The sequence below is a fragment of the Gallinula chloropus genome (assembly GCF_964237585.1).
Source record: "Gallinula chloropus genome assembly, chromosome: 6".
NCBI lineage: Eukaryota > Metazoa > Chordata > Aves > Gruiformes > Rallidae > Gallinula > Gallinula chloropus.
The window spans coordinates 1,211,230-1,236,795 of record NC_140091.1 but is presented as its reverse complement, the minus strand read 5'-3'; the positions used below and the strand labels follow the sequence as shown (position 1 = coordinate 1,236,795).

The 25,566-nt window shown below is 54.2% G+C and overlaps 2 protein-coding genes across 2 annotated transcripts; one reads left to right on the top strand and one right to left on the bottom strand.

Annotated features, from left to right (window-relative positions):
• Positions 1-614: 614 nt before the first annotated feature.
• Positions 615-13,487, top strand: LOC311193526 (methylcrotonoyl-CoA carboxylase beta chain, mitochondrial-like). Its single transcript, XM_084266374.1, has 13 exons — positions 615-624; positions 1,010-1,340; positions 2,955-3,151; positions 4,105-4,283; positions 5,160-5,240; positions 6,073-6,251; positions 6,813-7,005; positions 7,975-8,066; positions 9,346-9,502; positions 10,207-10,329; positions 11,373-11,521; positions 11,825-11,906; positions 13,305-13,487. Exons 2-13 carry the CDS (start codon positions 1,021-1,023, stop codon positions 13,386-13,388), a joined length of 1,836 nt encoding a protein of 611 aa, XP_084122500.1. The 5' UTR covers positions 615-624; positions 1,010-1,020; the 3' UTR covers positions 13,389-13,487.
• Positions 13,488-14,576: 1,089 nt separating this feature from the next.
• On the bottom strand, positions 14,577-22,229 carry RPE65 (retinoid isomerohydrolase RPE65; the record flags this gene model as incomplete). The annotated part of the gene is made up of 13 exons (XM_084266008.1): positions 22,150-22,229; positions 21,641-21,787; positions 20,984-21,091; positions 20,760-20,901; positions 19,919-20,066; positions 19,548-19,629; positions 18,523-18,655; positions 18,275-18,414; positions 17,544-17,673; positions 16,702-16,816; positions 16,512-16,606; positions 15,603-15,714; positions 14,577-14,728 (listed from the first exon to the last, which is right to left on the bottom strand). The coding sequence occupies exons 3-13, from the start codon at positions 21,058-21,060 to the stop codon at positions 14,577-14,579; spliced, it is 1,326 nt and encodes a 441-aa protein (XP_084122134.1). The 5' UTR covers positions 21,061-21,091; positions 21,641-21,787; positions 22,150-22,229.
• Between the last annotated feature and the right edge of the window lie 3,337 nt (positions 22,230-25,566).

Here is a 25,566-nt window from a genome sequence, read left to right as displayed (position 1 = left end):
GAAAGGACACTGGCAGAGACTGAGACGTTCTGTGGCCGCCCTTGTACCTCACGGCAAGCGAAGCACCAGCACAGGATTTCTGAGGCTGCAGTCAGGCCCAACGACGTGTAATTTACAGATCAAACGCACACGCCGCATATATAATTGCCCTTATTTCCTAGTGCAGCGATTCCCTTTGCTCCTCGTGTTTATTTCTGTAACGTTTTGCCCTTCCAAGGTGCAGAGGCCGGCCCAGCGCGCACCGGCCTGAGGCGCGGGGGGCTGAGGCGGCAGGAGGCCTGGGCGGGCGGGAGAGCTGCTCGGCAGGGCCGCGGGGCTGCGGGACTTGGGACAGCGCAGCCCCGGGAGTCACCCGGGACCAGCACACCTCCTGCGGGAGGGAGCACCGGGTTGTACGACCCCGCTCCGGTTGTGTGGGACGGCGGGCGGGAGGCTACGGCCACGCCTGGCCCCGCTGCCGCAGCAAGGCCCGGGCACCCGGGGCAGAGGACACCCGGGGTGGAGGACAGCCGGGGCCAGAGGACACCCGGGGCCAGAGGACAGCCGGGGGCGGGCCGCCGTGTGGGTTGCGGAGCCGCCCCGAGAGGCGGGCCCGGCCCGGACGGCTCAGCGGCGGCTGCCCGAGTAAGAGTCGGCGGGGACGCGGGACAGGCCGCGACGGGCGCGGGGCGGGCAAGGAGGGGAAGGAAAGCAGCGTGGGGCGGGCAGGTCGTGGCGCTGAGCGGAGAACCACCCCCCTCCCCGGAGGGCCCACGGCTCTGCGCTTCCTACCCCGAAACGGGCGCTGAGGGGCCGCCCGGCCCCGTTCCCAACCCGCCTCCGCCGTGGGCCCCGGCCCGCCGCCTCAGGGCGCTCCCCCGCCGCGGGCAGGCCGCGCAGCGCAGGGCGGGAACCGGCCGCGCTCCCTCCATCCCCCCGCCCCGTCCTGAGGCGCGGGGTCTGTCTCCCCTCCTCAGCCGAGTTGAGTTTTTGGCAGTAAATGCAGTTTCGTTTTGTCTCCTCCCTCCAGCCCTTGGGGTCATGTGGAACGCCGCCGCTCTGTGCTCCCCTGGCAGGCTGGCCCCCGGCGCCTCATCCCTGCTGCTCCCCAGGCTGCACACCTCGAGCGGCGGGTTGGACAGACAGCACAAGGGTCTGTGCCCTGGTAAGCAGCCCGCAGAGCTGCTGCCGAGCCAGGGCTTGGGGAGGACAGGCGACATGCTGCCCCGCCGGTCAGTAAGTACTAAAGCCAGGCACAGGCGGTATCCAAACACATACCCTGTGTTAGATGGACGCATCCTGTCAGTGTACCGACCTGTGTTTGAAGAGAATTTAAGGAACAGTGAGGCTGTTATTAAAAGGTAATGACTGTTTCTGTTGCGTTATAAAGCGTTGCTGCTTGGGAGATGAGCTGAGAGTCGCTTACTGGGGCTTTGAGGGGCTTTTTTAACACAGGAGGAATGCTAATTAAAAGTCTGTAGACTTAAAACCCAACCAACCAACCAAGCTGTTCGTGTTACCTAACCATTTTGAATTTGAACTAGTTTCCTGGCTGCTTTTTTTCTCAGGCAGCTTCCCTGCTACAAGGGCCGACGCTTAAGAACTTCAGCCTCCTCAGAGAGGTGCCTGGATGCAGCCTGAAATATCTCAGCCTGGGTGCAGGCTGTGTCTGACATAAAGTAGTGCTGTGTGACGCTGTGTGGCATTACCTTGCAAAGAGGTGGTTTTTCTAGACCTTCATACGTTGTTATTTTTCACTTTTGAATGCGAAGGCACAAACGGTGACTCAGACACTTACTGACCCCTCCTGAAAGAGGGGGTGACAGTCCCTCAATCCAGCGGGATCCACTCCTCAAAGCCCGGAAACGTATTTTCCCTGTTTGTCCTTAAAGATCAGATGGCAAAAAACTGCAAGGCCTTTGTTCAGAGGGATGATACACGAGCTGGAAGCCAAACTGCGGAGAACACACTGTGCCCTCCTGTGGTGGCATTTGTGACATCGTGACAAATCCTTCGCTTTTTGCTCCTGGGGCTTTTCAATCTCCACAGCCCTCAGGAAGCCACAATGGAGACACGTACAGAGCGGGGTGTAAATAGTTATGTCAAACTATTTTTAGTTAAAGATGATGCTCCTTGGGCAAAAAAAAATACTTTAAATAAATGAAGAGCCCTGTTTGTCTAAGCCCAAACTTACTTGAGATGCAACATTTGTTTATAGTTAATTCAGTTCATTGTCTGTACTTGGTGCTGCCCCAGCAATAACACTTGGTAATTGCTTCCTCTCATGATGATTCTAGTGACACTGCAGTACTTAAAAATGTATATCTGCTGTGCTGTGGAGTATGCACCTCTTCTAGATTGGGTGATTTATTCTGGTTACTGATTTTTGCTGAGGGGAACTGAAGGAGGAAGCCCTTGACTGGATCCTCCCCTGGAGTAGTTGGAACACGGAGGTAGACGTCCGTGCTGAATTAGGACTAGCAAATTATGATGGCTTTATTAATAGCTGCAAGTTTACAGGCTAGCACTGTTGTAAGGCAGTGTCCTTCAAAGCCAGCTCTGGTGGCTGGTGATCAGCCCTGCTCTGCTGGCAGAGATTAAGTAGGATCCTACATTGTGAAACACGGTGTGTTGGGTGTATGTGGGCAACACCCAGGGGGTGGGTATGGATTTAACAGTGTCTGCTAGCTATGAACATGGACTACAGATGGAATATTTGTGTTATTTCACTCTTCTTTCTCTTTGTTAGACAAGTTTTAAATAACAAAACAAAAACACTTGCTTTAAATAACCTACCTTTGCTTTTTACTACACTTTGTAAGAAACAATAATCTGACAGTGTGAATTGATCTTCCTTCTCGTACCATTTACAGGGAGGTGGCCCGATGCAGTTAAGCACCACATTCAGCCCACTGAAGGGTAAGGTGTGAGTAAAGGTGGTTCCTCATCACTTGAAACTTTGTCTTTGTAACCAGATACTCCGAGCTGCTAGAGGTGGCCAGTAAAGGAGGGGGAGACAATGCCATCCTGAGACACACTCAGAGGAACAAGAAGCTGTTCGTTCGTGAACGCCTGAAGCTGCTGCTTGATGATGAGTCCTTCCTGGAGCTGTCTCCACTGGCAGGCCTCAGTTTGCCCTATGGTGATGTCCCTGCTGCAGGGTGCCTCACTGGTAACCACTGTTAGATAATATTAGATGGAATGGGAAAGTCATTTATCTCATTGCTCTTATCTGAAGTATGATTTGTATTAGGTCTGAATCAGGGTCTGGGTTGTGGGTATGTTTTGAGCAGCCCATGTTGGAGCTGCTACCTAGAAGAAAGAAGGGTTTTGAACCAATCTGAGTCTTAAAATAGTTTGAGAGATGCTGGGTACAGAGAGGAGCAAGGCATTGTAGGCAGAGTACAGTAGTTGTATTCTATATGCATTGCACACCTTCCAGAGGAAGGTTGCTTACTGAAGTTGAGGTGTTCATTCTTACTGGGAAAGAGAAAAGGCTACACATAATCAGGTTTGGGGGATCCTTCAGTATCTGCAGAATGTGGTTTCCTAGGAAAAATGAACATCAGCTTTATCCAGTAGCAGCTCCCAACATAGAAGAGTTCAGCCACTGCTGTATTACTATTCCTCTGCGATTTTTGCTGAGGAATCTGGGAGGAACCTTTAAAGAAACAGATTTCTTTAATTTCTTCTAGAAATCTCTTCCAGTCACAGACAAGTCTTTCCATTGCCTTTTGAAGAGCAGTTCTAGTCTAAGAAGTAACTAGGAGAGTATGAAATCTTATCTTTTGTCACACATTGTTATATATTTTGCAGGGGTTTTACAGTTCATTTTTAATTGCCTTGCCTTTATCTCAAGGGCTGGAAGTGAAACTATGTGGGTTTTCTTTCTCTGACATTGTCACTGGGAGTACATAAGTTTATTTCAAGTCCTGTCTCCTCTGATTTAGATTTTTTTAAAATGTGATTAGCTTTCAGCTTGATATCCCAGAGAAGGGCTGTAGATATCTTCCCTGTGTGGTATTTCCAACTTAATTTGCAGCTTCCTGATGTAGAAAGAGCACCCCAGCTACGATTTGGCCCCTCTGTTTCACCTGTGACCAGTGTCTGTGGTACCACTTCCAGGGATCGGCAAGGTCTGCGGGGTCTGGTGTGTCTTCATGGCCAACGATGCCACTGTGAAAGGAGGAACCATCTACCCCATTGGGGTGAAGAAGCAGCTAAGGGCTCAGGAAATAGCCATGCAGAACAGGCTGTTGTCTGTGTACCTTGTGGACAGTGGGGGAGCCTTCCTACCACTACAGGTAACAGCAGATCCACTCCACAGAAGAGATAGTTTATTTTCATCATACTGATGTTTAGCAGTAAACCTCAGGTGTGTGTGTTGTTTTCTTGGCTGGCTGACTCTCATTGCTTGTTATACTTGAGTTTTGTCCACAAATTGGAGCCCAGGAGATGATTTTACATGAGAGTAATGACCACTTTGGCTAATCTTGTGTCCAGCATCTAGTCAAAGCTGAGAAAGCTGAGTATCAAAGGGCTGACCAAGCATGGGTATTCCTCAGCATGCTGAAAGGCTTTTGTGTCTTTAATGAAGCAGTACTTGGAGGTTTCTGGTTTCAACTTCACAATCTGTACAACTGCTCTGTATTTTATTGTAGTACCTGTGGCAGTAATGCAGTAACCTCCATGGCCCTTAAGAATACAGGGTTTGGAATTCTTACTGCCAAAGGAGAACTTGCACAGGTTAGTTTCCAATGTACAGAGGTCCTGTTATCACAGAGACTGTAGTTCCCTCTCCAGGCTGAAAGCAAACACAGGAAAGGTTTTTAGCTGAGTTAAGGAATGATAACAGAAAACAAGTGAAAGGGGAAAATGCTGAATTTTGCAGACAGAGTTTGAACTTGAACATCCCTTCTCTGTGTCTACAGCCTCAGAGTGTGTAGAATAGATAGGATTCACAAACTGCTACAGAACTCACCTCTGCTTTTGGGACACAGGAGTGTTTCTGTGTAACTGCACAATGTGTAAGGGGAATAAATACAGCAGAGGAAAAGTTCAGGTAGGATTGTTAGTGGTGACCTGCCCAGAGCGGGTTACAATGTGGTGCTGAAGGAATGAAGGGGAAGAGTTGGCTTTTGTAGTTAAGACTGAAACTCCTTTCTCTTTTCTGACACCAGTCAGAGCTGTTCCCTGACAAGTCGCACGGTGGCAGAGTTTTCTACAACGAAGCAATAATGTCTGCCATGAGAATCCCTCAGGTACAGTGTCGTTTGGACTGCAAGTAAGTAGTGCATGTGATCCACAGAGCTCTGACAAAAGCTTTGTTCTAGTGCAGAGTCTAGGAACAGCCCTCAGACATGCCAAAAAAAGGTTCATATTCCTAAAGGCCACCTTTTCTGCTTGTGGGGCAGGGAGGTTCAAATGGTATCTCACGTGTTCAGGGCACCCAGGCTGGGGAAGGGGCTGGAGGGCAAATCCTCTAAGGAGCAGCTGAGGGAGCTGGGGGTGTTGAGCCTGGAGAAGAGGAGGCTGAGGGGAGCCCTTCTCCCCACCTCCCCTGCCCTGCCAGGAGGGTGCAGAGAGGTGGGTGATGGTCTCTGCAGCCAGGGGACAGGAGATGGGACAAGGGGCAATGGGCTCAAGCTGCCCCAGGGCAGGGTCAGCTCAGCTGGGAGGGCAAAGTTCTTCCCTGGCAGAGCTGTGGGGCTGTGGCACAGGCTGCCCAGGGAGGGGGCTGAGTCCCCAGCCCTGGGGGTGTTGAACAGAGGGGAGATGAGGTGCTCAGGGAGCTGGGTCAGCACAGGACAGGGATGGTTTGACTCCAGGAGCTTAAAGTGCTTTTCCACCCTGGGGGTTCTGTGATAATAGTTCAGCCTTAAGGAACTCACAGATCATGATGAAAAAGCATCGAATCACTAGGTTATTTCAGGGTAAAAATTGAACCCTGACAGCCAGCATTGTGGTTCACGCTGGTATGTAGATGTCTTGTTCCTCGTGTCCTGAGCTGTGATTCCTGAAACACACATCATGGCTTTGCCTTTCCGTGCTCCCCTCTCCAGCACTGGGTTTGTTTCGTTCCGTGTCCTTCAGGTGGCAGTGGTGTGCGGCTCCTGTGTAGCTGGAGGCGCTTATGTCCCAACCATGGCAGAAGAAACTGTGATTATAGATAAAATCGGGACGCTGTTCCTTGCTGGCCCACCCCTGGTGAAGGCTGCTACAGGGGAATACGTCTCTCCCGAGGACCTGGGAGGAGCCAAGCTTCACTCCAGGTATGTGAAACAGTAGGGAATTCATAGAATCATACAGTCATAGAGTCACAGGGGTGGGAAGGGCCCTCCAGAGCCCATGGGGTCCCACCCCCTGCCAAAGCAGGGTCCCTAGGACAGGGCACACAGGGTGGTGTCCAGATGGGGCTGGAATCTCTCCAGAGAAGGAGACTCCACACCCCCTGGGACACAACCTGGCCTTGAACACCCCCAGGGATGGGGCACCCACCCCTTCTCTGGGCAGCCCCTGCCAGCCCCTCACCACTCTCTCTGCAAAGAACTTCCCCCTAATCTCTCCTCTCCCCCTTCCCTCCCCCAGCTTCACTCCAGCCCCCTTGTCCTGCCAGTCTCTGCCCTTGAACAAGCTGATTCCCCTCCTGTTCCTGGGGTCCCTTCAGGGACTGGGAGGCTGCAGTGAGGTCCCCCCACAGCCTTCTCTTCTCCAGGCCCAGCTCCCTCAGCTTCTCTCCCTAGGGGAGCTGCTCCAGCCCTTTAGTTTGCTTTTTCCTCTCAGAATTCAGATTTCATGAATTCAGTGCTAATCAATGCTGGTCTCTCTCCTAGAGTCAGTGGCTGCAGTGACCATTTTGCACCTTCAGAAGCAGCAGCCTATGAATGCATCCGGAACGTTATCTCAACGTTAAATTATCATCCACCGCCAGAGGAGGCTGCAGAGCACGACAGCCCCCTGTATAGTCCTGAGGAGCTCTTGGGGCTGGCACCACGAGGCTACAGGTGTACTCTTCCTGTGAAGCTGGTAAGGTGGCAGATTCCTCCCTCCTTCTGTCTGCTCTCTCTGCTAGCTCCAGGTGAACAGGCAACAGGCTGTTCTCTCTTGGAGACTCCTCAAGTACCTCATCCTTCTGTGTTATTACCTAATCAGTTCCCAAAACCTCTCGAGTCTGCAACAAAGCAGAGTGGCACTGATTCTGTGGAACTGCAGGAAATATTTAAGCTGAGAACCTGTTAGGGATAATTCCAGACTGTGCCAGCTGATCCCCATCTGTTTCCAGGCACTGAGATGCTGCTGTGTCAGGATGTCTTTGCTCTGTTGGCTGCCTTGAGAACAGGCACCCTTTTGGAGGATGGTTTCCCCCTCCCCTTGCCTTTCCCCCCCTTCCTCTCAGCCAAGACACTCATAACTTAAACACCTAATTAAAATACTGTTGGAAAAACCAAACAGAGCTCAAACTAAACTTGTTTGAAGCAGGGACAGACACTAATGTGTAAGCAGAGCCATGCCAGCTGCCCATGCTGCTTTCATTGTGGTGCTGTGGAAGAGAGTGAGTCTCTGAGGATACGAATCCCATTTCCTTTCCAGGGGCAAATTCCTTTGGGATGGAAAGCTTTGAGGGCAGCTTTTAAACTGTGTCTGAAAACATGAGCAATACACAACTGAGTGTTCCCTGTGCACACAGACTGCAGCTGTGCACACTGGGGTTTTACAGCTTTGTTATGCACGTGGTAAACTGCAACACTGGAAGGATTTTGGAGCTGAACTTGGGCTCAAAATAGACAGTTGGTGACCAAACATAGGCAGGAATTTATGGTGCTGGGTGCACTGAGTGTTTAGCAGAGGGTAAGACATAAAAAGGCCTTCTCACATCACTCAGGTTGACTTCTTGCATGTCCTTCTCCCAGTCTTGGAACACAGACTGTGTCTCTTGGCAGAGCTGTCCTGTTTCCCCTTCCATCTCTGCAGCAGAGCCTGTGTGGTTCTTTGCAGATTCTGAGCCGTCTGCTGGATGGAAGCAGATTCCAGGAATTCAAGGCTGATTATGGAACAACATTGGTAACAGGATTTGGCCACGTGGAAGGGTAAGGCTGTTAACCTTTCACTAGCAAAATGTATGGACATAGTTGAGTAGCTTTCATGTCATTATCAGATGTTGTGGTATTCTGATACCAAGATCATTAAGTGCTGAACTGGTGAAAAACTGGTAATCAAATGCTTCTAGAAAGCCTGATCTTCTGCCTCTCAGCTCTGAATTCACCATGTCTCAGGCCAATAGCAGCAGGGAGCTGATTGTTCACAGAAATTACTAGCCAGACAGTTGGAGCATTTAAGTCTCACATCTCAGCAGATTCCTCAAGAAATAAGAAACAGCACCTTCAAAGTGTTCCTTCCCAAACTGAGCTGAAAGCTGTTATCCCTCCTCTGCCCTGGAGATGGGATAACCTCCCTGCAATGAACACGTGTGTAATTCAGATCAGGCTGATTCAGGAAGCATCCTGCAGTCCAGTCAAATGGTATTTGAATAAAAGAGGAGGTAGTAGAATCCAATTTTAGAGCCTCTTTGGTATAAACTTCATAGAATCACAGGCTGGTCTGGGTTGGGAGGGACCCCAAGGGTCCCAGAGCTCCAACCCCCTGCCACAGGCAGGGACACCAACCTCCAGGCCTGGAGCTACACAAGGCTGCCCAGGGCCCCAGCCAACCTGGCCTTGAACACCCCCAGGGATGGGGCACCCACCCCCTCTCTGGGCAGCCCCTTCCAGCCCCTCACCACTCTCTCTGCAAAGAACTTCCCCCCAATCTCTCCTCTCCCCCTTCCCTCCTCCAGCTTCACTCCAGCCCCTTGTCCTGCCAGTCTCTGCCCTTTAACAAGCTGATTCCCCTCCTGTTCCTGGGGTCCCTTCAGGGACTGGGAGGCTGCAGTGAGGTCCCCCCACAGCCTTCTCTTCTCCAGGCTGACCCAGCCCAGCTCCCTCAGCCTTTCTCCCTAGGGGAGCTGCTCCAGCCCTCTGAGCATCTCTGTGGCTGACTTCAGGCTGACTGTTCTGCTGCATGTTACAGAGATTAGAGAGCCCAGAGCCCTGGCACCTGGTGCTGTGGCTCCCAGTGCCAGCTCTGGGTGTTAATCCCTGGTAATGCCTCTGTGTACTGGGAGTGCTGTAGGAGTTCTTGTTTGTTGGGTCTGTGAGGCTCCTTGAAGTGAAGTGACGCTGCAAGTACATCCTGTCACCTTCTGAGTGTCTGTGAAGGGCAGATCTCTGTGTCTGTGCTCCTGTTTCCATCCTGCAGGACCTGAGGAGCTGCAAGTCTGACTTCCCCAGGCCCAGGAGTGAAGGTGTCCCCCTCCTCTCTGTTCCCCAGGCACTTGCTGGGGGTGGTGGCGAGCAACGGGGAGCTGTCTCACGACGCCTCTCTCAAGGGGAGCCATTTCATCCAGCTCTGCAGCCAGAGGAGCATTCCCATCCTCTTTCTCCAGAACACTGCCCCACACACAGCAGAGCCCACCAGCCTCTCACAGGTACAGCCCCCTCAGGGCTGAATTCCAGCAGCTCCTGCTTCTTGCTTGGTCCAAGGTCACACGTTGAAAACTGTTGCTAGGAAAGCTGTATTTTGTTATAAACAACTCTGGATGGCTTAAACCAAGAAGCTTCAGGATTTCTTTGTTCTTGAGGCTCTGTTAGCACTCTGACTGTATTCTAATTTTAAGCAGGCCTCTGTGCTCATCTCAAACAGTGCTGCCCAGCTGGCATGCAAGCTGCAAATCATGGAATTTATAGCTCTTCTTACACTGAAATACAGCCCATGGATCCTCTGACCCCCCCCGTGCTCTGCAGGGAAAGAGAGACTTCTTTCCTAGACAAGTGAGGGCATGAAAGCACTGTGGGCTTTGTCCTGGGCTGCAGAGAGCCTTGTAGTAAAACCTGCGTTAGATTCTCAGAGCAGGGGCTGTTTCTGCAGCCCTATTGCTCCCAGCACTTAAGCCAGAGCCTGGCATGAGTAACTTGTTGTGTCTGAGCTTTGCCAATGCCTGGGGGAGCTGAGGCTGTGCTGCAGCACAGGTGTTTGTGTGTTGTAAGGGTGTTGTGAGCTGTGGTAGCTAGTGATCCCTCTTCCTGTTGTGGGAGAAATGCTCATGCACCAAGACATAACTGCTTTGGAAGTAGAAGTATTGGAGGGAACCTAGAATAAAGACTTAAAGGATCTAAAAATCTTTCCTTTCAGGCAGAGGCTCAGTCCCACAGGTTGAAGGCCCAGGCCTCCATGATGGCTGCTGTTGCTTGTGCTGGGGTCCCCAAGATAACCATTGTGATGGGTGGCTGCTACGGGAGCGACAGTTACGCCATGGTACTGGGGATGGGGGGCATGACCCCCTGGGGGTGGGAAGGGCTGTGTGTGCTTCTCCAGGAGCTCACACCACTCCAGGTTAAACCAGCCAGTTGTTGTTACAGACATTTAGCTCAATTTGTTATTTAAATTACTCTGAAAGTAGGAAAGGCATCACAGGCTGTGGTTACAGAAAATTCTGTCTCCATCTAAGAATCCCAGAGTCACCAGGCTGGAAAAGCCCTTTAAGCTCCTGGAGTCAAACCATCCCTGTCCTGTGCTGACCCAGCTCCCTGAGCACCTCATCTCCCCTCTGTTCAACACCCCCAGGGCTGGGGACTCAGCCCCCTCCCTGGGCAGCCTGTGCCACAGCCCCACAACTCTGCCAGGGAAGAACTTTGCCCTCCCAGCTGAGCTGACCCTGCCCTGGGGCAGCTTGAGCCCATTGCCCCTTGTCCCATCTCCTGGCCCCTGGCTGCAGAGACCATCGCCCACCTCTCTGCACCCTCCTGGCAGGGCAGGGGAGGTGGGGAGAAGGGCTCCCCTCAGCCTCCCCTTCTCCAGGCTCAACACCCCCAGCTCCCTCAGCTGCTCCTCAGAGGATTTGCCCTCCAGCCCCTTCCCCAGCCTGGTTGCCCTTCTCTGCACTCGCTCCAGGACCTCCCTGTCCTTCTGATGGTGAGGAGCCCAGAACTGGACCCAGCACTCGAGGTACAGCCTCCCCAGTGCCCAGTCCAGGGGCACAATGCCCTCCCACAGTCACCTAGAGCCAGTTCTACAAACCCAGGTCATCTGAAAATGTCCCTCCTGGAGCCTCAGTGCAATTTGCTCAGAATTAAACATGCAAATGCTTGGAGCAAGAATGAAGTAATGAAACAGCAGCACTGAGGGCAGTGGGGATTGTGACAGGGTGTCTGCACTGATGCAGGAGCTGTAGCTTCAATGGTCAAGGTTTATTAATGCTTTACAAAGTGACCTCTTCCATTCTTCCTCAAAGACTGTGTCACCCTCCAGCCTCTTTTTGTGGTCAGTGAGCTTGTTCTGTGTGTTGGGTTGTTTTGCAGTGTGGGAGATCCTTCAGTCCAAACTTCCTGTTCCTCTGGCCTAATGCAAGGGTTGGTCTTGTGGATTCCAGCCACTTCTCCACAGTCCCAGGAGCTGGGGGTGAGGGCTGCACAGGAGAGGAATCAGAGCTAAAGCAGCTGAAGGAAAAGTAAGGACATGAAATGTAGACACACACACTTACACTAGGATTTAATTAGCTAATTTAACACAAATAAAGCCAACCTGAGGCTGCTGAAAAACACTCCCATGCCATTCCATGGAGCATCCTCTCAAGGAAACTCAGATGGTTCACTTAAAGAAACAGCCTCTGCCACACAACACCACCACCAAAGTGATCCTGGGGCTGGTCATGCCTCTCTCACCTGGCTCTTGTTGTACTGGGCTTGTTGTACTGGTTTCACTGCACTGTGGTGCTTTCAGGCCCCTTTGTTTCCTCCCCTGTCTTCTCCAGGCTAGAGGAAGAAAGCAGTGCATTCTACTCCTCTGCCAGGCTCTGGGATGATGGTGTGATTCTACCTCAGAACACTAGAAAGGTGGGTTCCTCCTTGCATGCTCTGCACAGCACACTTCATCCTCACACCTCAGAGGAGAACACACAAGCCTGTGGCTTGCTGAGGGGCAGAGCCACTCTGATTCCCAGGGCCAGCTCACCTGTTCTGTTTCACTGAGCTTTGCAAGTCCTGTATTTTCTCTTCCCTGTTAGTCTGTCCATCAAGTTTCTGTTCAGCTCTGGTCCCTTGAGTAGAAAGTTTGCTCTTTGAACCCTTAATCCACCTTATGAGTCTGTACCCAAATCCTTTCTTTCCTGGTCTTGCATGATCAGAGTATCTTCACCCTCTTCAAGTCCAGGCTCTTTACCATTCACAGTTTCCATTCTTTCCTCTGAGGATGTTTATTTGCTACTCTCTCTTCCTGCTTGTCATTTGCTGTTTACATTTGCAATCCCCCTCCCCTCTTTATTCTTTAAGCTGGCAGACATCCCCTCCCTCAGATTCTCTCTGAAAGCCACCCCCTCTGTTGGTTTAATTTACCTCATTAGTTCTCCTTGTTTTCCTTTATTAGCAACGCTTCAGATGCTCTCTGCACTTCTGGAGCTTGTTTAAGATGACAAATGCAGGCTGCTCTCATTAATCCTGCTACATATTGTACATACTTGTGGTGCTGTGTGGATGTTACACGTTTTCTGGGGAGTTTATGGGAACTGAGAAGTATTATCTAGCATTAGAGCTCCCAGACTACTTCTCTCTAGGGTCTATACATGAAAAGATAACATGTGACAGCTGAAAAGAGTCATCATTACTCCTGGGTGACTTTGACCAGCACCCCACAACTGATGCTGTCCATGTAGCTGGTTTTTTTTATGCTACTGGTTTGCTGCTTTATCCCAGTTCTCACTCACAGATGGGATTTAGGTTGAGCTTTGCCTGAGCAGGCAGCTCACACCCATTCAGAGCCTTCATGTGCTGCTTTTAAAAGCCAGTGTGTGCTCCAGGAGCAGCAGGGTGCAGGGGGTTGGGTTGACTTTAAAGACCAAACCAGCCCTGTATTTTCAGTCCCTGTTGTCACAGGACACCCAGGATGTGGAAGAGCAGGATGTTCTGCTCATTCCTGAGAGGGATGGGGAACTAGTAACACACAGGGATTATCCCATAACACGTTTTCACTGGAGTTTCACAGCAGAGTAGTTTCCTGGTGCTCCCCCAGGGCTTCCTTACTCACTGCAGTGCCCAGGCAGGGGTTGAGTGGCCTGTCTGCAGCACCCAAACTCGGGCACAGTCCTCCTTTCCCCTGCCCCAGGGGTGTGTGACCTGACATCCAGCCCCCCTAACACCCTGTGTGCGGTGTGTAAGGACAAACACACCAGGGAGTGACAGTGTGTGTAGTAACTCTTACTCATGGCTTGCTCTCTACCACCTTTTGTCTGCACTCAGGTCATCGCCCAGTGCCTGGAGATTGTCGAGCAGCAGCAGTACCAGCTCCTGGCTCCGTGGCAGCATCCCATCCTCAGGATGTAACTGTGGCCCCTGGCAAATGATCAGCCTGGATACTAGAAACCTTTCATGTAAATGCTTCTTTTAATTCTTTGATACCATTAATAAAAACCTCAAACCATTGCAGACAAAGGAGTGCTGGGTTTTCCAGCCTGTTAGCAGTACTTCAGGACTTTGACCCACAGCCTCTTGCTATGTTAATTGCAGGTTTATCTTGTGCAAAGGAAGGGTGAAGCAGAGAGCCTGGAGCACTCAAAGGCCCCAAGTTCATCCCAAGCTGTAACAATTGCTTGATTTTTTAACTGGTTTTTTTTACATACTCCTACTTCAGGGTGAGCTCCAGCCCTTGAGATACTGCTCTTTGAGAAAAGAGAGGGGAAGGAGAGAATGCAGAGGGCAGAGCAGGCAGGGTTTGGCCTCAGTGAAGGATAGACTGCTGCCTGCTGCACCCCCCTGGGCTGCCCCTTCAGAGTGCCAGAGCAGCTAGGGAAAGGCTCCACCCTGATTGCTCTGGGGATGCTAAAGAAGTGACTGGGAAGGGGTTTAAATCCAGTATACTCCAGAAAAGGACCTTTAAAAGGGCAGAGACTGGCAGGACAAGGGGGATGGAGTGATGCTGAAGGAGGGAAGGGGGAGAGGAGAGATTGGGGGGAAGTTGTTTGCAGAGAGAGTGGTGAGGGGCTGGAAGGGGCTGCCCAGAGAGGGGGTGGGTGCCCCATCCCTGGGGGTGTCCAAGGCCAGGTTGGCTGGGGCCCTGGGCAACCTTGTGTAGCTCCAGGCCTGGAGGTTGGTGTCCCTGCCTGTGGCAGGGGTTGGAGCTCTGGGACCCTTGGGGTCCCTCCCAACCCAGACCAGGCTGGGATTCTATGAAAACACTAAAAAATGACCTTTTCTCAAAGCACATAACAGCACAGAGACTGTTCTACATCGTGTGTCAGTGTACAGGAACTGTGTTCACACTGTGCTGCTCCATGGGTCACTCCCACAGCTGCCAAGTTTAATTATGGAAAAACCCCCTCCCACCCCAAACCGGGGTGGTTTTAACCCTGTAGCTCTCAGCATGTACAGCCACCAGCCTGGAAAACACCCAAAGAATCACCATCCAACCTGGAACACTCAATCTTACTGAAGAAGCCGTGCCAGCAAGTGATGGGGAAGGAAGGAGAGTGCTGGCAAGAGGAGGTGGCAGCTCTGCGGCCCTGGCGGCGGCGGTCACGCTCGTTTGAAGAGGCCGTGGAACGTCACCGGGATGTTCACCTCCACTTCAGCCCTGGCAACCTCGCTCATGTCTTTGGCGTTGAGGATGAGGAGGTAGGCGGGCTTCGGCCCCGCCCCCGGGCTCACCACGATGCTCAGCACCACCCCTGGGAGGTGAGAGGAAGGACAAGGCTGTCCCTGGGGCACGGGCTGCGCGGCCGCTGGCACAACAGGGACCAGTAAACCCCATCCTCGCTGCACGGGGCTGGGGGCCGGAGCAGGCTGAGCTCATCGATTTCACATCCCGTTCTGGGCGCTCTCCATGGGCAGCACTGGTGAGGAGCCCAGAACTGGACCCAGCACTCGAGCTGCAGCCTCACCAGTGCCCAGCCCAGGGGCACAATCCCTTCCCCAGGGATTCCAGGGCACACTGCTGGCTCCTGCTCAGTCCACAACGTGAGGATGGAGCTCTCAGGCTGAGCCTCTGCAGGGGTGTCAGTCCCTGGCAGTGAGGGATCAGCTGTACCCCTAAAACACTGCAGTGAAGGAAGGCTTTTGAGGAGCAGCTGAAACCCTTTTCACTGCAATGGGACTTGAGCCCCTGCACAAGCACGTCCCTGAACCAGGAACACATGACAAGAAATCAGGCTCTGCCAGATGAACCATTTCAGCTCCGAGACAAGAAACTCTCACTAGAGACCCATGAGCTTGTTCTTACTTTCAGCAGAGCCAGGGCTTCTCCCTGCTTGGTTTAAGAAAGGTTTAAATTTGACAAAGATCCACCAGCTGGGGTTCTTTAAATCCTGCAGTTCCCAACGGGAAGGGGTAGGAAGGGAGGACAGCACATCATCCACACCGACAGATCAGGCTTCTTGCCCTCATCGAGTCTCAGTTTTCCTCCACCTTCCCTGGTGCTAAAACAGGGCACACGGCTGCCTGGGAGCTCTGTCCTGCCCACCTCCAGCACAGCCCCATGGGCAGCCCTGCTCAGGGGTGAGCTCCCCACACCCCAATACCCCTGACCACTAAAACCAGTGTTACCATCATCTTCCTCCAGGGCATCCGGATGGGAGACGAAAATGGGCTCCGATGGGTACGAGTCGGGCTCCTGCCACACCCAGGTCTCCTTGGTTTTAACATTCAGCTTGCAAAGCTAAAGGGGGGGAGAAGAAAACCCCCCAGCACCCCACAGGTCAGAAATTGTCTTGTCCTTTAAACTGGAGGCTCAGGGAATCATAGAATCATAGAATGACATGGGTTGGAAGGGACCCCAAGGGTCCCAGAGCTCCAACCCCCTGCCACAGGCAGGGACACCAACCTCCAGGCCTGGAGATACACAAGGTTGCCCAGGGCCCCAGCCAACCTGGCCTTGAACACCCCCAGGGATGGGGCACCCACCCCCTCTCTGGGCAGCCCCTTCCAGCCCCTCACCACTCTCTCTGCAAAGAACTTCCCCCCAATCTCTCCTCTCCCCCTTCCCTCCTCCAGCTTCACTCCAGCCCCCTTGTCCTGCCAGTCTCTGCCCTTTAACAAGCTGATTCCCCTCCTGTTCCTGGGGTCCCTTCAGGGACTGGGAGGCTGCAGTGAGGTCCCCCCACAGCCTTCTCTTCTCCAGGCTGACCCAGCCCAGCTCCCTCAGCCTCTCTCCCTAGGGGAGCTGCTCCAGCCCTCTGAGCATCTCCGTGGCTCCTCTGACCCCTCTCCACCAGTCCCACATCTTCCTTGTGCTGGGGCCCCAGCTCTGGACACAGGACTCCAGCTGGGGAGGGCAGAGCAGAGAGGGACAATCCCCTCCCTGTCCCTGCTGCCACCCCTCTGCTGATGGAGCCCAGGATCCCATTGCCCTTCCCAGCTGCAGGAGCCACTGCTGCTCAGGGGAAGTTTCTCATCCCCCATGACCCCAGGTCCTTCTCAGCAGGGCCGTGCTTCCCCCTCCTCGCCGACACTCACCCTGTCAGGGACGAAGTGGTTGAGCCCCAGCCCGTAGGTGTAGGTGTAAGGCTTCCCACCGTACTTCTTGTAGTTGATCTGTGGGAACTCGAAGGCTGTGAGAGAAAAGGACAGGAGGTGACCCAGGAGTGAGGGGGAGCTGGGCACGGAGCACGGGCCACGCCTGGCCCTGCCGCCGCGCTGGGCTCACCGTGGCGCGGCCCTGAGAAGATCACCTCTGGCTCCAGCCAGATGGTCTCGTCGCTGCGCAGCGTTGCTGTGGCTGTGGTGTAGGGCAGGGTGACCAAGTTCTTCCCCGTGTCAGCCTGGGGTGAGGAACAGAGGGGGAGCAGGCTGCTGGGTCTGTGTGTGGTGGAGGGTGATGGGCAGTGGAGGCTCCTGCTGCAGAGCTGCTGGGGCTCGGCTGTTCCTCCCACTGCTGAGCCAGCAGCAGCCAGCCTGGGTGCCTACAGCCTGTGGGTCACCCCTCTCTGCACCCAGGAACCCACGTACAACGTTTCTCCCCCCTCCCTGAGACAGGCAGAGGTTTGGTTTCAGCCAGCTTCAATGTTTTACTCATTGGCAATGAGCCCGGGGGTACCTGGGGGCTTTGCAGCTCAGCTGACCTGTGTCCCCCACCCCAGTGATGACCGTGAGTGGGGATGCTGGAAGAACCCCCCCCAGTGCTTGCAAGGCAGTGAGCTTCACACTGGGCTGGCAGCTGCATGGGCCTCACACCAGTATTGGGGCTGGAGGATCTAACTTGGGACCCCTCTCCACTCCTGGCTGTGGCACCCCAGGGCATTAACTGCCACCCCACAGTCTCCGGTTGGAACAGTGACTTGTGGAAAGGAAAACACAATCACCTGGACCAGCTGAAGGAAACAAGTCTCTCTGCAGACCCCACACTCCACTCCCCCACTAAAATGTTAGTTCCATTAACGCTCTGCCAGGCAGGCAGAGCACTGGGATGCTTCACCAGAGGCCCAGCAGAGGACTGGGGCAGCAGCGGTGCCTCCCAAGCCCTGCAGCAGCGCGGAGCTGCACCGGTACCTTGTCGATGCTGAGGGGCAGCACGTATCTGCGGGCTTCGGGCTGCGGGGCTTTCTCTGCCTGGCGCTTCACCTCCTCCCAGTTTGCTCGGAGGTTGGCCAAGTAGAGGTAATTGTAGACAAACTCGAACCTGCACAGAACAGGGACCACAGACAGGAGCACAGAGGGCATTTGCAAAGTGAGGGGCTTCAAGGGTGACTGCATTTACTCCTAGAATTCACCGGGGCGAGCCCAGTCCAGCTCCTTGGCCCTGTGTGTGCACCAGTTTCCCTGTGAGGATCACCCAGGCGCTGCTCTGGGTCAGCCCCAGCGCCCTGGGGCAGCGGCCAAGCTCAGCTCAGCTCTGGTGTCCCAGCCCTGCAGCCAGCACAGGGTTGGGCATCACTGTTTCTCTGTGTTTCCACAAGCAGGGTTCAAACCCAACCAGATCCTGCAGCCCAGGAGCTGAAATAGCATCAGCCCTTGGGAGTCACTGCCGTTTATTAAAGGCAAATGAGGTCTTGGAGAAGGAGCTTCAGGCTCCCTGCACCTGCAGGTGCTTTCTGTGCTGTGGGCTCTACCTGTCACCTCATGTGACTATTGAGATGGGAAGGAGGGAGCTCGGTGCTGCAACAATTCCCCTGGGGAAGGGCTGTGCCAGCGCAGGGACCGGTGTGCTGGGGCTCTGCTGGCCCCCAGCACCTCACAGGGGTCCCCTGCCCGATGCCACAGGGACCCCTGGCAATACTCACCCCTTCCAGGTGCAGAGGTCGACAATGAGAAACCCGTTATCTTCGTAGGTGTTGATGTGGTGGAAGAGGTTGAAGGCTGAGGTGCGGTATTTGATGTTGAGGAGCCTGCCTTTCTTCTTCTCTGCCACGTGAAGCCACACCTGAAGAACAAGCAGCTGCTTGGTGGAGGCTCAGAGACCCAAAGGTGAGGCTGATTCCATGGGTCTCCCAGCCCAGTACAGCCCAGTGTGGCAGGAACCACCGCTTACCCCCATGGTTTCGTTGGACTCGAAGCAGTCCATGTAGTTGGCTCCCCACAGGCTCCAGGAGGAGAGGAACTTGAGGAGGTTGATCTTCACCGGTGTCTCCACAAACACGATGTAGTTGGAGGTCAGCCCGAAGCTGTTTGCAGAGGTACAGGCAGCACTGCGGGCTCACTGCGGCTGCTTCAGACGACACCCCCCAACTGGCTCATCCTAAGCACCCCACACAGCCTGCAGCTCGTCACTTGGAGTGAGAGGGGCACAGGCACCCTGACTTTGGTAAATCCCCGTGGTTTAGCTGCTGATTCCACTTGTGAACAAGCCCTGTGTGCCATGTCTGCAGAGAGCAGCTTTGTACAGCTTTGTGTGCTCAAGAAAGGAGAGGGGATGCTCTCCATCCACGCTCCCTGTTCGTGTGGGGAGCACGTGCCTGGCACGTGTGAGTGACATCTGTCCCTCTCTTCATCTGACCTGTGCTGTCAGACAGCGACCCTGGGACATGTGTCCTGGTTTCAGCCAGGATGGAGTTAATTCCTTCCCAGGTGGATGGTTGGGAGTTGGGATGAGCAGTGCTGGTGACACTGGGATGTTTCCAGCTGTTGCCCAGCAATCAAAGACTGGAAAGTTGTTCCTATTTCCCCACTAATGAGAGGGGGGGGGCACAGCCAGGACAGGTGATCTGACCTGGCCAGAGGGGGTATCCCATGCCAGTGACGTGATGCTCAGCATGAAGGGGGCTGGTGGGGGAGGGCACAGCTCCAGGATGCTCTAGTTTTGGGGACAGAGTGGTGTCAGGGCGGCTCTGATCTGTGCAGGTTGGTGAGAAACCCCATGGTGTGTCACCAGTATATTTTGCTACCGAGTCCTGTTGTTATTATTCCACCTCTCTCTGCTGTCCCAGTAACTCCCCTTATCCCAACCAGACAGGTTTGGGTTCCTTGGGATTTCTTCTCCCTCTCTTTCCCCCTCAATTCCCCCCCTTAAGGAACAAGTAGCTGCCTGGCTCTGGCTGGGGTGAGACACCACGTTACCTGTGAACATAAGAGGGCTTAAACCTGTCGCTGCAGGGGAACTGCACCACCACCTCTGACTTGTTCATCGGGTCTTCCTTGTCTGGAACGGGACAGCAGGAGGGTTAGGGAGGAAGGTGCATCCTTACTTAGTCCATGGCTGTGGCACACACCCAGAGAGCTTCTGCCTTTAGTCCCAAGGGCGTTCATGACTTAGAAACCCCTCTGACGTGGCTCAGAGGGAACGTTTCTGCTACTTAAGGAAAGCGAATAAAATCTGAGAGTGATGGGGAAAAAAAACCCCCAACCCCAACCCAAGCTCATTTGAGGGATTAAAGAGATGCTTTCCCAGGACAGGAGCAGCTGAGCGTGCTGAGAGGGGGCTGACAGACCTGCCTGCAGCGGGGGGATGCGGATGATGTTGTAGGCCAGCGCGAAGTTCTTCCCGAAGCAGTTGCCGATGTTGTAAACGGTCCCGTCGTTCTCCACGTGGGGATGAGCTGTGGCCCCGTTGACAGACACGTACTTACACAGATCCACCTGAAGCACCAGGGGGAGGGAGGGAGGGAGGGAGTGAGCAGCTTTCCCAGCAGAAGGTGGGAGTCACCAGCTCTGTGAGGTGTCACAGGTCCACGTGTCCTCCCCCCAGACCTGTGAGGTTCTTCTCTAAGCCCAAATCACCTCCCGGTTTTGGGACAGGGGGAAGAGTGGCAAAGCCCAGCAATGCGTGATGGTGAGGTGAGCTGGGTTACAGGGGGAGGTTTGGGACCCTGGGCTTGAAAAGGAAAGGCCCTCCAGTCCCTTCCCCAGCCTGGTTGCCCTTCTCTGCACTCACTCCAGGACCTCCCTGTCCTTCTGATGGTGAGGAGCCCAGAACTGGACCCAGCACTCGAGGTGCAGCCTCACCAGTGCCCAGTCCAAGGGCACAATCACCTCCCTGGACCTGGCCAGTCCCCTCTGGCCAGGCTGACACGTAGCTCTGGATTACCAAGCCCAGCCCAGACATGAGGGTACAGAGTGTGGACCCTGTCACCCCCTAATTAACTGAGAGGAGCAGCAGCAGGTATATTTACAGGCTCATTCTGACTCTACTCTCATCACCCCTTGTTGCTGCTCCTGCATCACCTCTCTGCTGCAAACCCCAGCTCACGACAAGCTGTAAGGAGCTGTTGGTGACCAGCTTTGGTTCAGCATCCCTCCCCCTGTGTTCAGGAGCTCAGCACAAGGACCCACCTGCTTGATTGTCTCCAGTGTATCAGGGTTAATTTTGGTTATGAAGTTGGTCTCGGTGCAGGCATAGTAATCCTCCCCGACGGGGTAGACGTTGACAAGGGCGTTATCAGTGACCTCCACCCCTTTGAAGTAGGAGAAGAACCTGGGCAGAGAAAACAGAGGGGCAGTCAGGGGACGCTGAGGTGTTGTGGGACCCCACTGCAGCATCCACAGCCCCTTGGTACCTGGAGAAGATGTTCTTGCAGGGGTCTGGGTACGCGTAGGTGCCGAACTCGGTTATCACGATCCTTTTCTCAGTCATGGCTCTCACGTAGGCATCTGTCCTGACAAACCTGGGGGGTGAGCAGCACTCTGCAGCCACAGACCAGCCCTGGGCTGTGGAATTATTACACAGATATTCTCCTGACAAGGCTCATGAGACCTCCCAGAGCCACAGGTCCCCACAGCCTCCTGTGGGAGCCAATAACCGCCCCTTCCCCGTGGCACCAGGCAGGGCCGGCTGCCTGAGGGTGGAAGCTGATGGGAAATAGGGTGTTTATCCCAGTATTCTGCAGGAAACATCTGAAGGGTGAGAGCTCAGCAGCTTCCAGCTGAAACCAGCTGCATTTGCAGTGAGTGATGTAACTCTGTCCCAGCCCTCTCCTCCCTCCATCCAGATGTTTTATAACCTGGACAAAGCGTTGCAGTTCCACTAACTGTAAGCAAGCAGCAGTTATTTTCAGCCAGTTGTAGCGATCTCAGTGTTACAGCTCATCCAACACCCACACAGACCTGAAATAACCAGTGCCTCCCCCATGCTGGGCAGCAGAGCCCGGCCCCGGCGCTCAGCTGGGCGAACGCTTCGTTACTGGTTCTTCGTTAGGGTGGGAAGCAGCACGTACCTTCGGTGATAGGTAACGTGCCCCTCCTTGAAGTCAAACTTGTGGAGGAGCGCCTGCCCATCGAAGAGGTGGTAGAAGGGCTCTGCACCCACCTCGAACAAGCCGGGGCCGCACCTCAGGAGGCTTCCACGTAGCCAGGTGGGGATCCTGCCTGCGGGAGACGCGGTGTCGGCACCAGCACAGCCCATGGCAGATGGGGCCAAGGAGCTTTTACTGAGGCAGCAAAGACAACAAAACTTCCAGCTACTTTTTAAAAAAGTATTTATCCAAGTTGGGTTTTAAATGAGCTCTGTCAAACTGTCCTCTTCACCTGCCGTTGACCAAGGCACTCAGCGCTGCAAGGTCTGAAGATCCCCCCATCCAACCTGCCCTCCTCTCCCCCAAAACACACCAGTCCTGTCAAGTCCTTCACCTCTGACCTGGAGCTCCAGCCCTCACAAAGCCTCCAAGCTTGCTTTTCTCAAAGCAAGGAGAACAAAAGCTGGGCAGGAGGGTCAGGGAGCCCACACCAACCTGTGACGTGGGCGGTCACTGGAGAGGACAGCTCCTCCACCGTCTCAAAGAGCTTCTTGTAGCCTCCAGCAGGATGCTCGACTCTGAAAGGGCCAGGAGAGCAGGGCTTAGCCCCATGTTGGGACTGCTTTCCCCCCTCTTCCTTGCCAAGGGAGGGGGTTTAGGGTTTGGATGATCCATGACTTGCAGGTGACTTGAGAGATGAGGAGGGACAAGCACCAGCCTTCTTGGGGAAAGGGCTCTGAGCGGCTGCTGCAGCCACCTGCTGAGCACTGGGAGGAACAGGACAGGTTGGGGAGACAAACACCCTTCACCCCACAGATTCAGGTTCTCCTGAGGCACCAGGGCACAGACCCCACTCGTGAGGGGTTGGTAAGCACTTTGCTTTCCCTTTTTTCCTCGGAGCAAAGACTACATGAGCTGATCCCTCGTTAGGTTTTGATTCTAACCATGCAAACGAAGCCACAGCAGGCAGGGGCTGTGTGGTGCAGCATCCTTCCTCCCTGAAGCACAGCACATCCTCTGGTACCCAAGGCTGAGCTGCTCCCTCCCCCTGGACCGAAATCCCACCACTGTAGGGAAAGGACCAGACACCCCCCCACAGAGACACCCCCCAGCCCCCCTCCCAGCCCAGACTGCACCCCGATGGCTTCTGCAAAGGAAATCCTGTGGGAATACTCACTGGCTGTACATTGTCTCCCTGATGAAGGGCCAGAGCCTCCAGCAGCCAGGCTCACAGCCAGCACCGTGTGTCGGGTATTTATGGGGCGCTGAGCCCTGAGGAGGGGAGCCCCGGGCTCGAAGCCGCCCCTGCCACTGCGCACACCCCGGGAACAGAGCCGGCTTTCACCACCGAAATCCTCCCCGGGCTTTGGGAGGTTTTGTCTTGCTGTTCACACAAAAAAGGGCTTTGAGTGTTTTCCTGAGACCTAAATTCTTCCCAAACAGAAGTGATTACAGAGAAAAAAAAAAAAAACCCCAAACCCCAGGACAGAGTGAATGGAGTGTGCTGGGGGACACGCTGGGGGACACACAGGGGATACTCTGGGTGTTTGGCACAGGCAGCCAGCTCCTCCCTGGCACCCTGTGCTGTGGGGACCCCTCCCCAGCTCTGGCACAGAGTGGGGCAGTGAGGAACTGCTGTGTCCTGCACTATGATGCAGTGTGAAGGAGCTCTGCACTGCACCTGCCAGCAAACTGGAACCCACACTTTCCCCAGCAGCGACTGGCCATCATGAGTACCAAGAGAGAAGATGACTCAGGGTCAAACATCATCACTGCCAGCTCCCATACACACCAGCCACCAGCTCCTTCCCCCAGCCCAAGCTGCCAGGGGAGGCTCTTTGGGAGCTTCAGCACGTTGGGACAAGTCTGGGAGGACTCAACCCCCACCCACCAGCCTGGGGGGTGCCTGATGGAGCTTGATGCTGGCTGCCAGCCTATAGCCATCCTTTCATCCTTCCCCTCCCCTCCTGGTTTTCTCTTGTGTCACAGGTTGGTGGCTGCATAAAGGAGATTGCTTAAGACACTGGGAGGTTACAGCCACCCTGAATTCACTTGGGCCAAACTGCCCCCTGCACAGAGTCACAGCTTTTGGGGTATGATGCTTAATGAAAACACACCTAGAAGGCTTCCAGCAAGGAGCATCTCTCAGGAGCAGAGCACAGCTTGAGTTGAGGTTGAACTGAGATTCTCATCTGCCATCCACACAGGATGCCCACGCCTGTCCCTTTGTCTGTTGGGTTCTGCCAGGGCCTGAGAAGGGAACGTTAAATAACAGGGATCAGGAGCTCTGAGTAACGAGGGCAGGCCTCAGAGCTAAATCCCAACAAGCCTGAGCTGCTGGCCTCCTAAGTTGCTTAACTGGAAGCCCCAGATAAAGCAAGTGCTTGCACAAGGCTCAGGGGGCTGGGAATGAGCAGAAGGGTGTCCAGGCAGGCACTGGCTTCAGCAGAGCAGCTGAGTCCAGGGCTACACAGGCCCAACACATCACCTCTCACCTGAGTGCCCAGCTGCCCACGGGCTGTTCTGCCCTGGTGTCAGTGGTGTGGGTGCAGGCTGGGCTCTGCCTGGCTCCACTGGCACAGCCCCCCTCTGTGCAAGGAGAGGGGTGACCCGAAAGCAGGCGTTGGGCCAGGTGCAGCCCACTAGCAGCAGGTACACTTCTGCCCCTGCCCCCAGCCTGGAACGCTGACTCAGGACTGGTGCTGTATAATGGGTGAGTATATATTTGTGCAGTTAGGTACCAGAAGCAGGATGGAGCTGGGGGGGTTGCCTCAGCTTTCCAGGGAGGACCTGGAAGAACTGAAGCACTCACACACCAGGGTGTCAAATGCAGACACACCCTTTTCCACCATGACCCTCACAACATAGAGTATAGCCTTGCATGAGGCTTCATGGAGCCTCCCCAGGAGATGCCAGCCCCCCAGTATGGGTGGAGAGAGGAGTACTTGGGATTGGCTTTAAATTCAGTTCTGATGCTGGTTCTGGGACAATGGTTGAGACTCTGCACACACAGGTACAATGGTTTCCTGTCCTAGGAACAGGCAAGACAACAGCAAAAAGGGCTGTGCCTACAGCACACAGTGGTGGAAGAGACAAGGCACGTGACAGAACCAGGCAAGGTGACAGACAACCAAAACCTCACACAAAGGAAAAGGGCTTCCAAAATACCAGAGTCCACAAACCATGAAACTGCCCCATAAAAGCAGCCTGTACAGGGAGAACAGAGCTGGATTCCCAACTGGCATCCTTCTGCAAGAGCAGCCAAACCAAGCAGAGGGGTAGACTTACCCAGGAGCAGTGTCACACCCAAAACAACTGAAATTCCTCCCAGCAAAGCCCAGTTCCAACCCTGTTCCAGGAGGGTTTCAGCACAGGGCATGGTACTGGTTGCAACATCAGGGGCTTTAAAGAAACCTGCAACAGAAGACTGTTGTGAGAGCTACACAGTGAGAGGAGCCCCTGACTGTCAGTGTCAGTCACAGGAGGGACAGCCCCCAGCTTGGACACGCATCCAGACCAGAGGGAGAAGCTCAAGCACAGCAAGAACAGCGATATGTGAGACCCAACATCCAGTGCCACCAGCGCATCCCCAAGGGAGGGACATACATCGATCCTGACCCTGGGAATAGCTTTGGCACAGGATTGTTGTAATGAACCAAACCCACTGGCTCTTAATGAGAATTTCCAGGACTCTCACCCAGTTTTCCTGCCCTGCAGCACATCAACTTACTCCATCCAGGTGAATTTCCTCACCCCTGCACTGCCCTGTCTCACTGCCCACAGCTGCGGCTACCGGCGCTGTCCCAGCTCCAGAGTCCCAAATCCTCCTTGCACTGAGGTGACAAAGGGATGAGTCATGTGGAGAGCAAGAGGCAGATGCACCTGCACTCCTCCCCACACCACACATT

Coding starts and splice junctions, on each gene's coding strand:
- LOC311193526 (XM_084266374.1), top strand. CDS start 1,021: ATGTGGAACGCCGCCGCTCTGTGCTCCCCTGGCAGGCTGGCCCCCGGC. Junction 8,067..9,345: donor GGATTTGGCCACGTGGAAGG/GTAAGGCTGTTA, acceptor TCTGTTCCCCAG/GCACTTGCTGGGGGTGGTGG. Junction 11,522..11,824: donor CTAAAGCAGCTGAAGGAAAA/GTAAGGACATGA, acceptor TGTCTTCTCCAG/GCTAGAGGAAGAAAGCAGTG.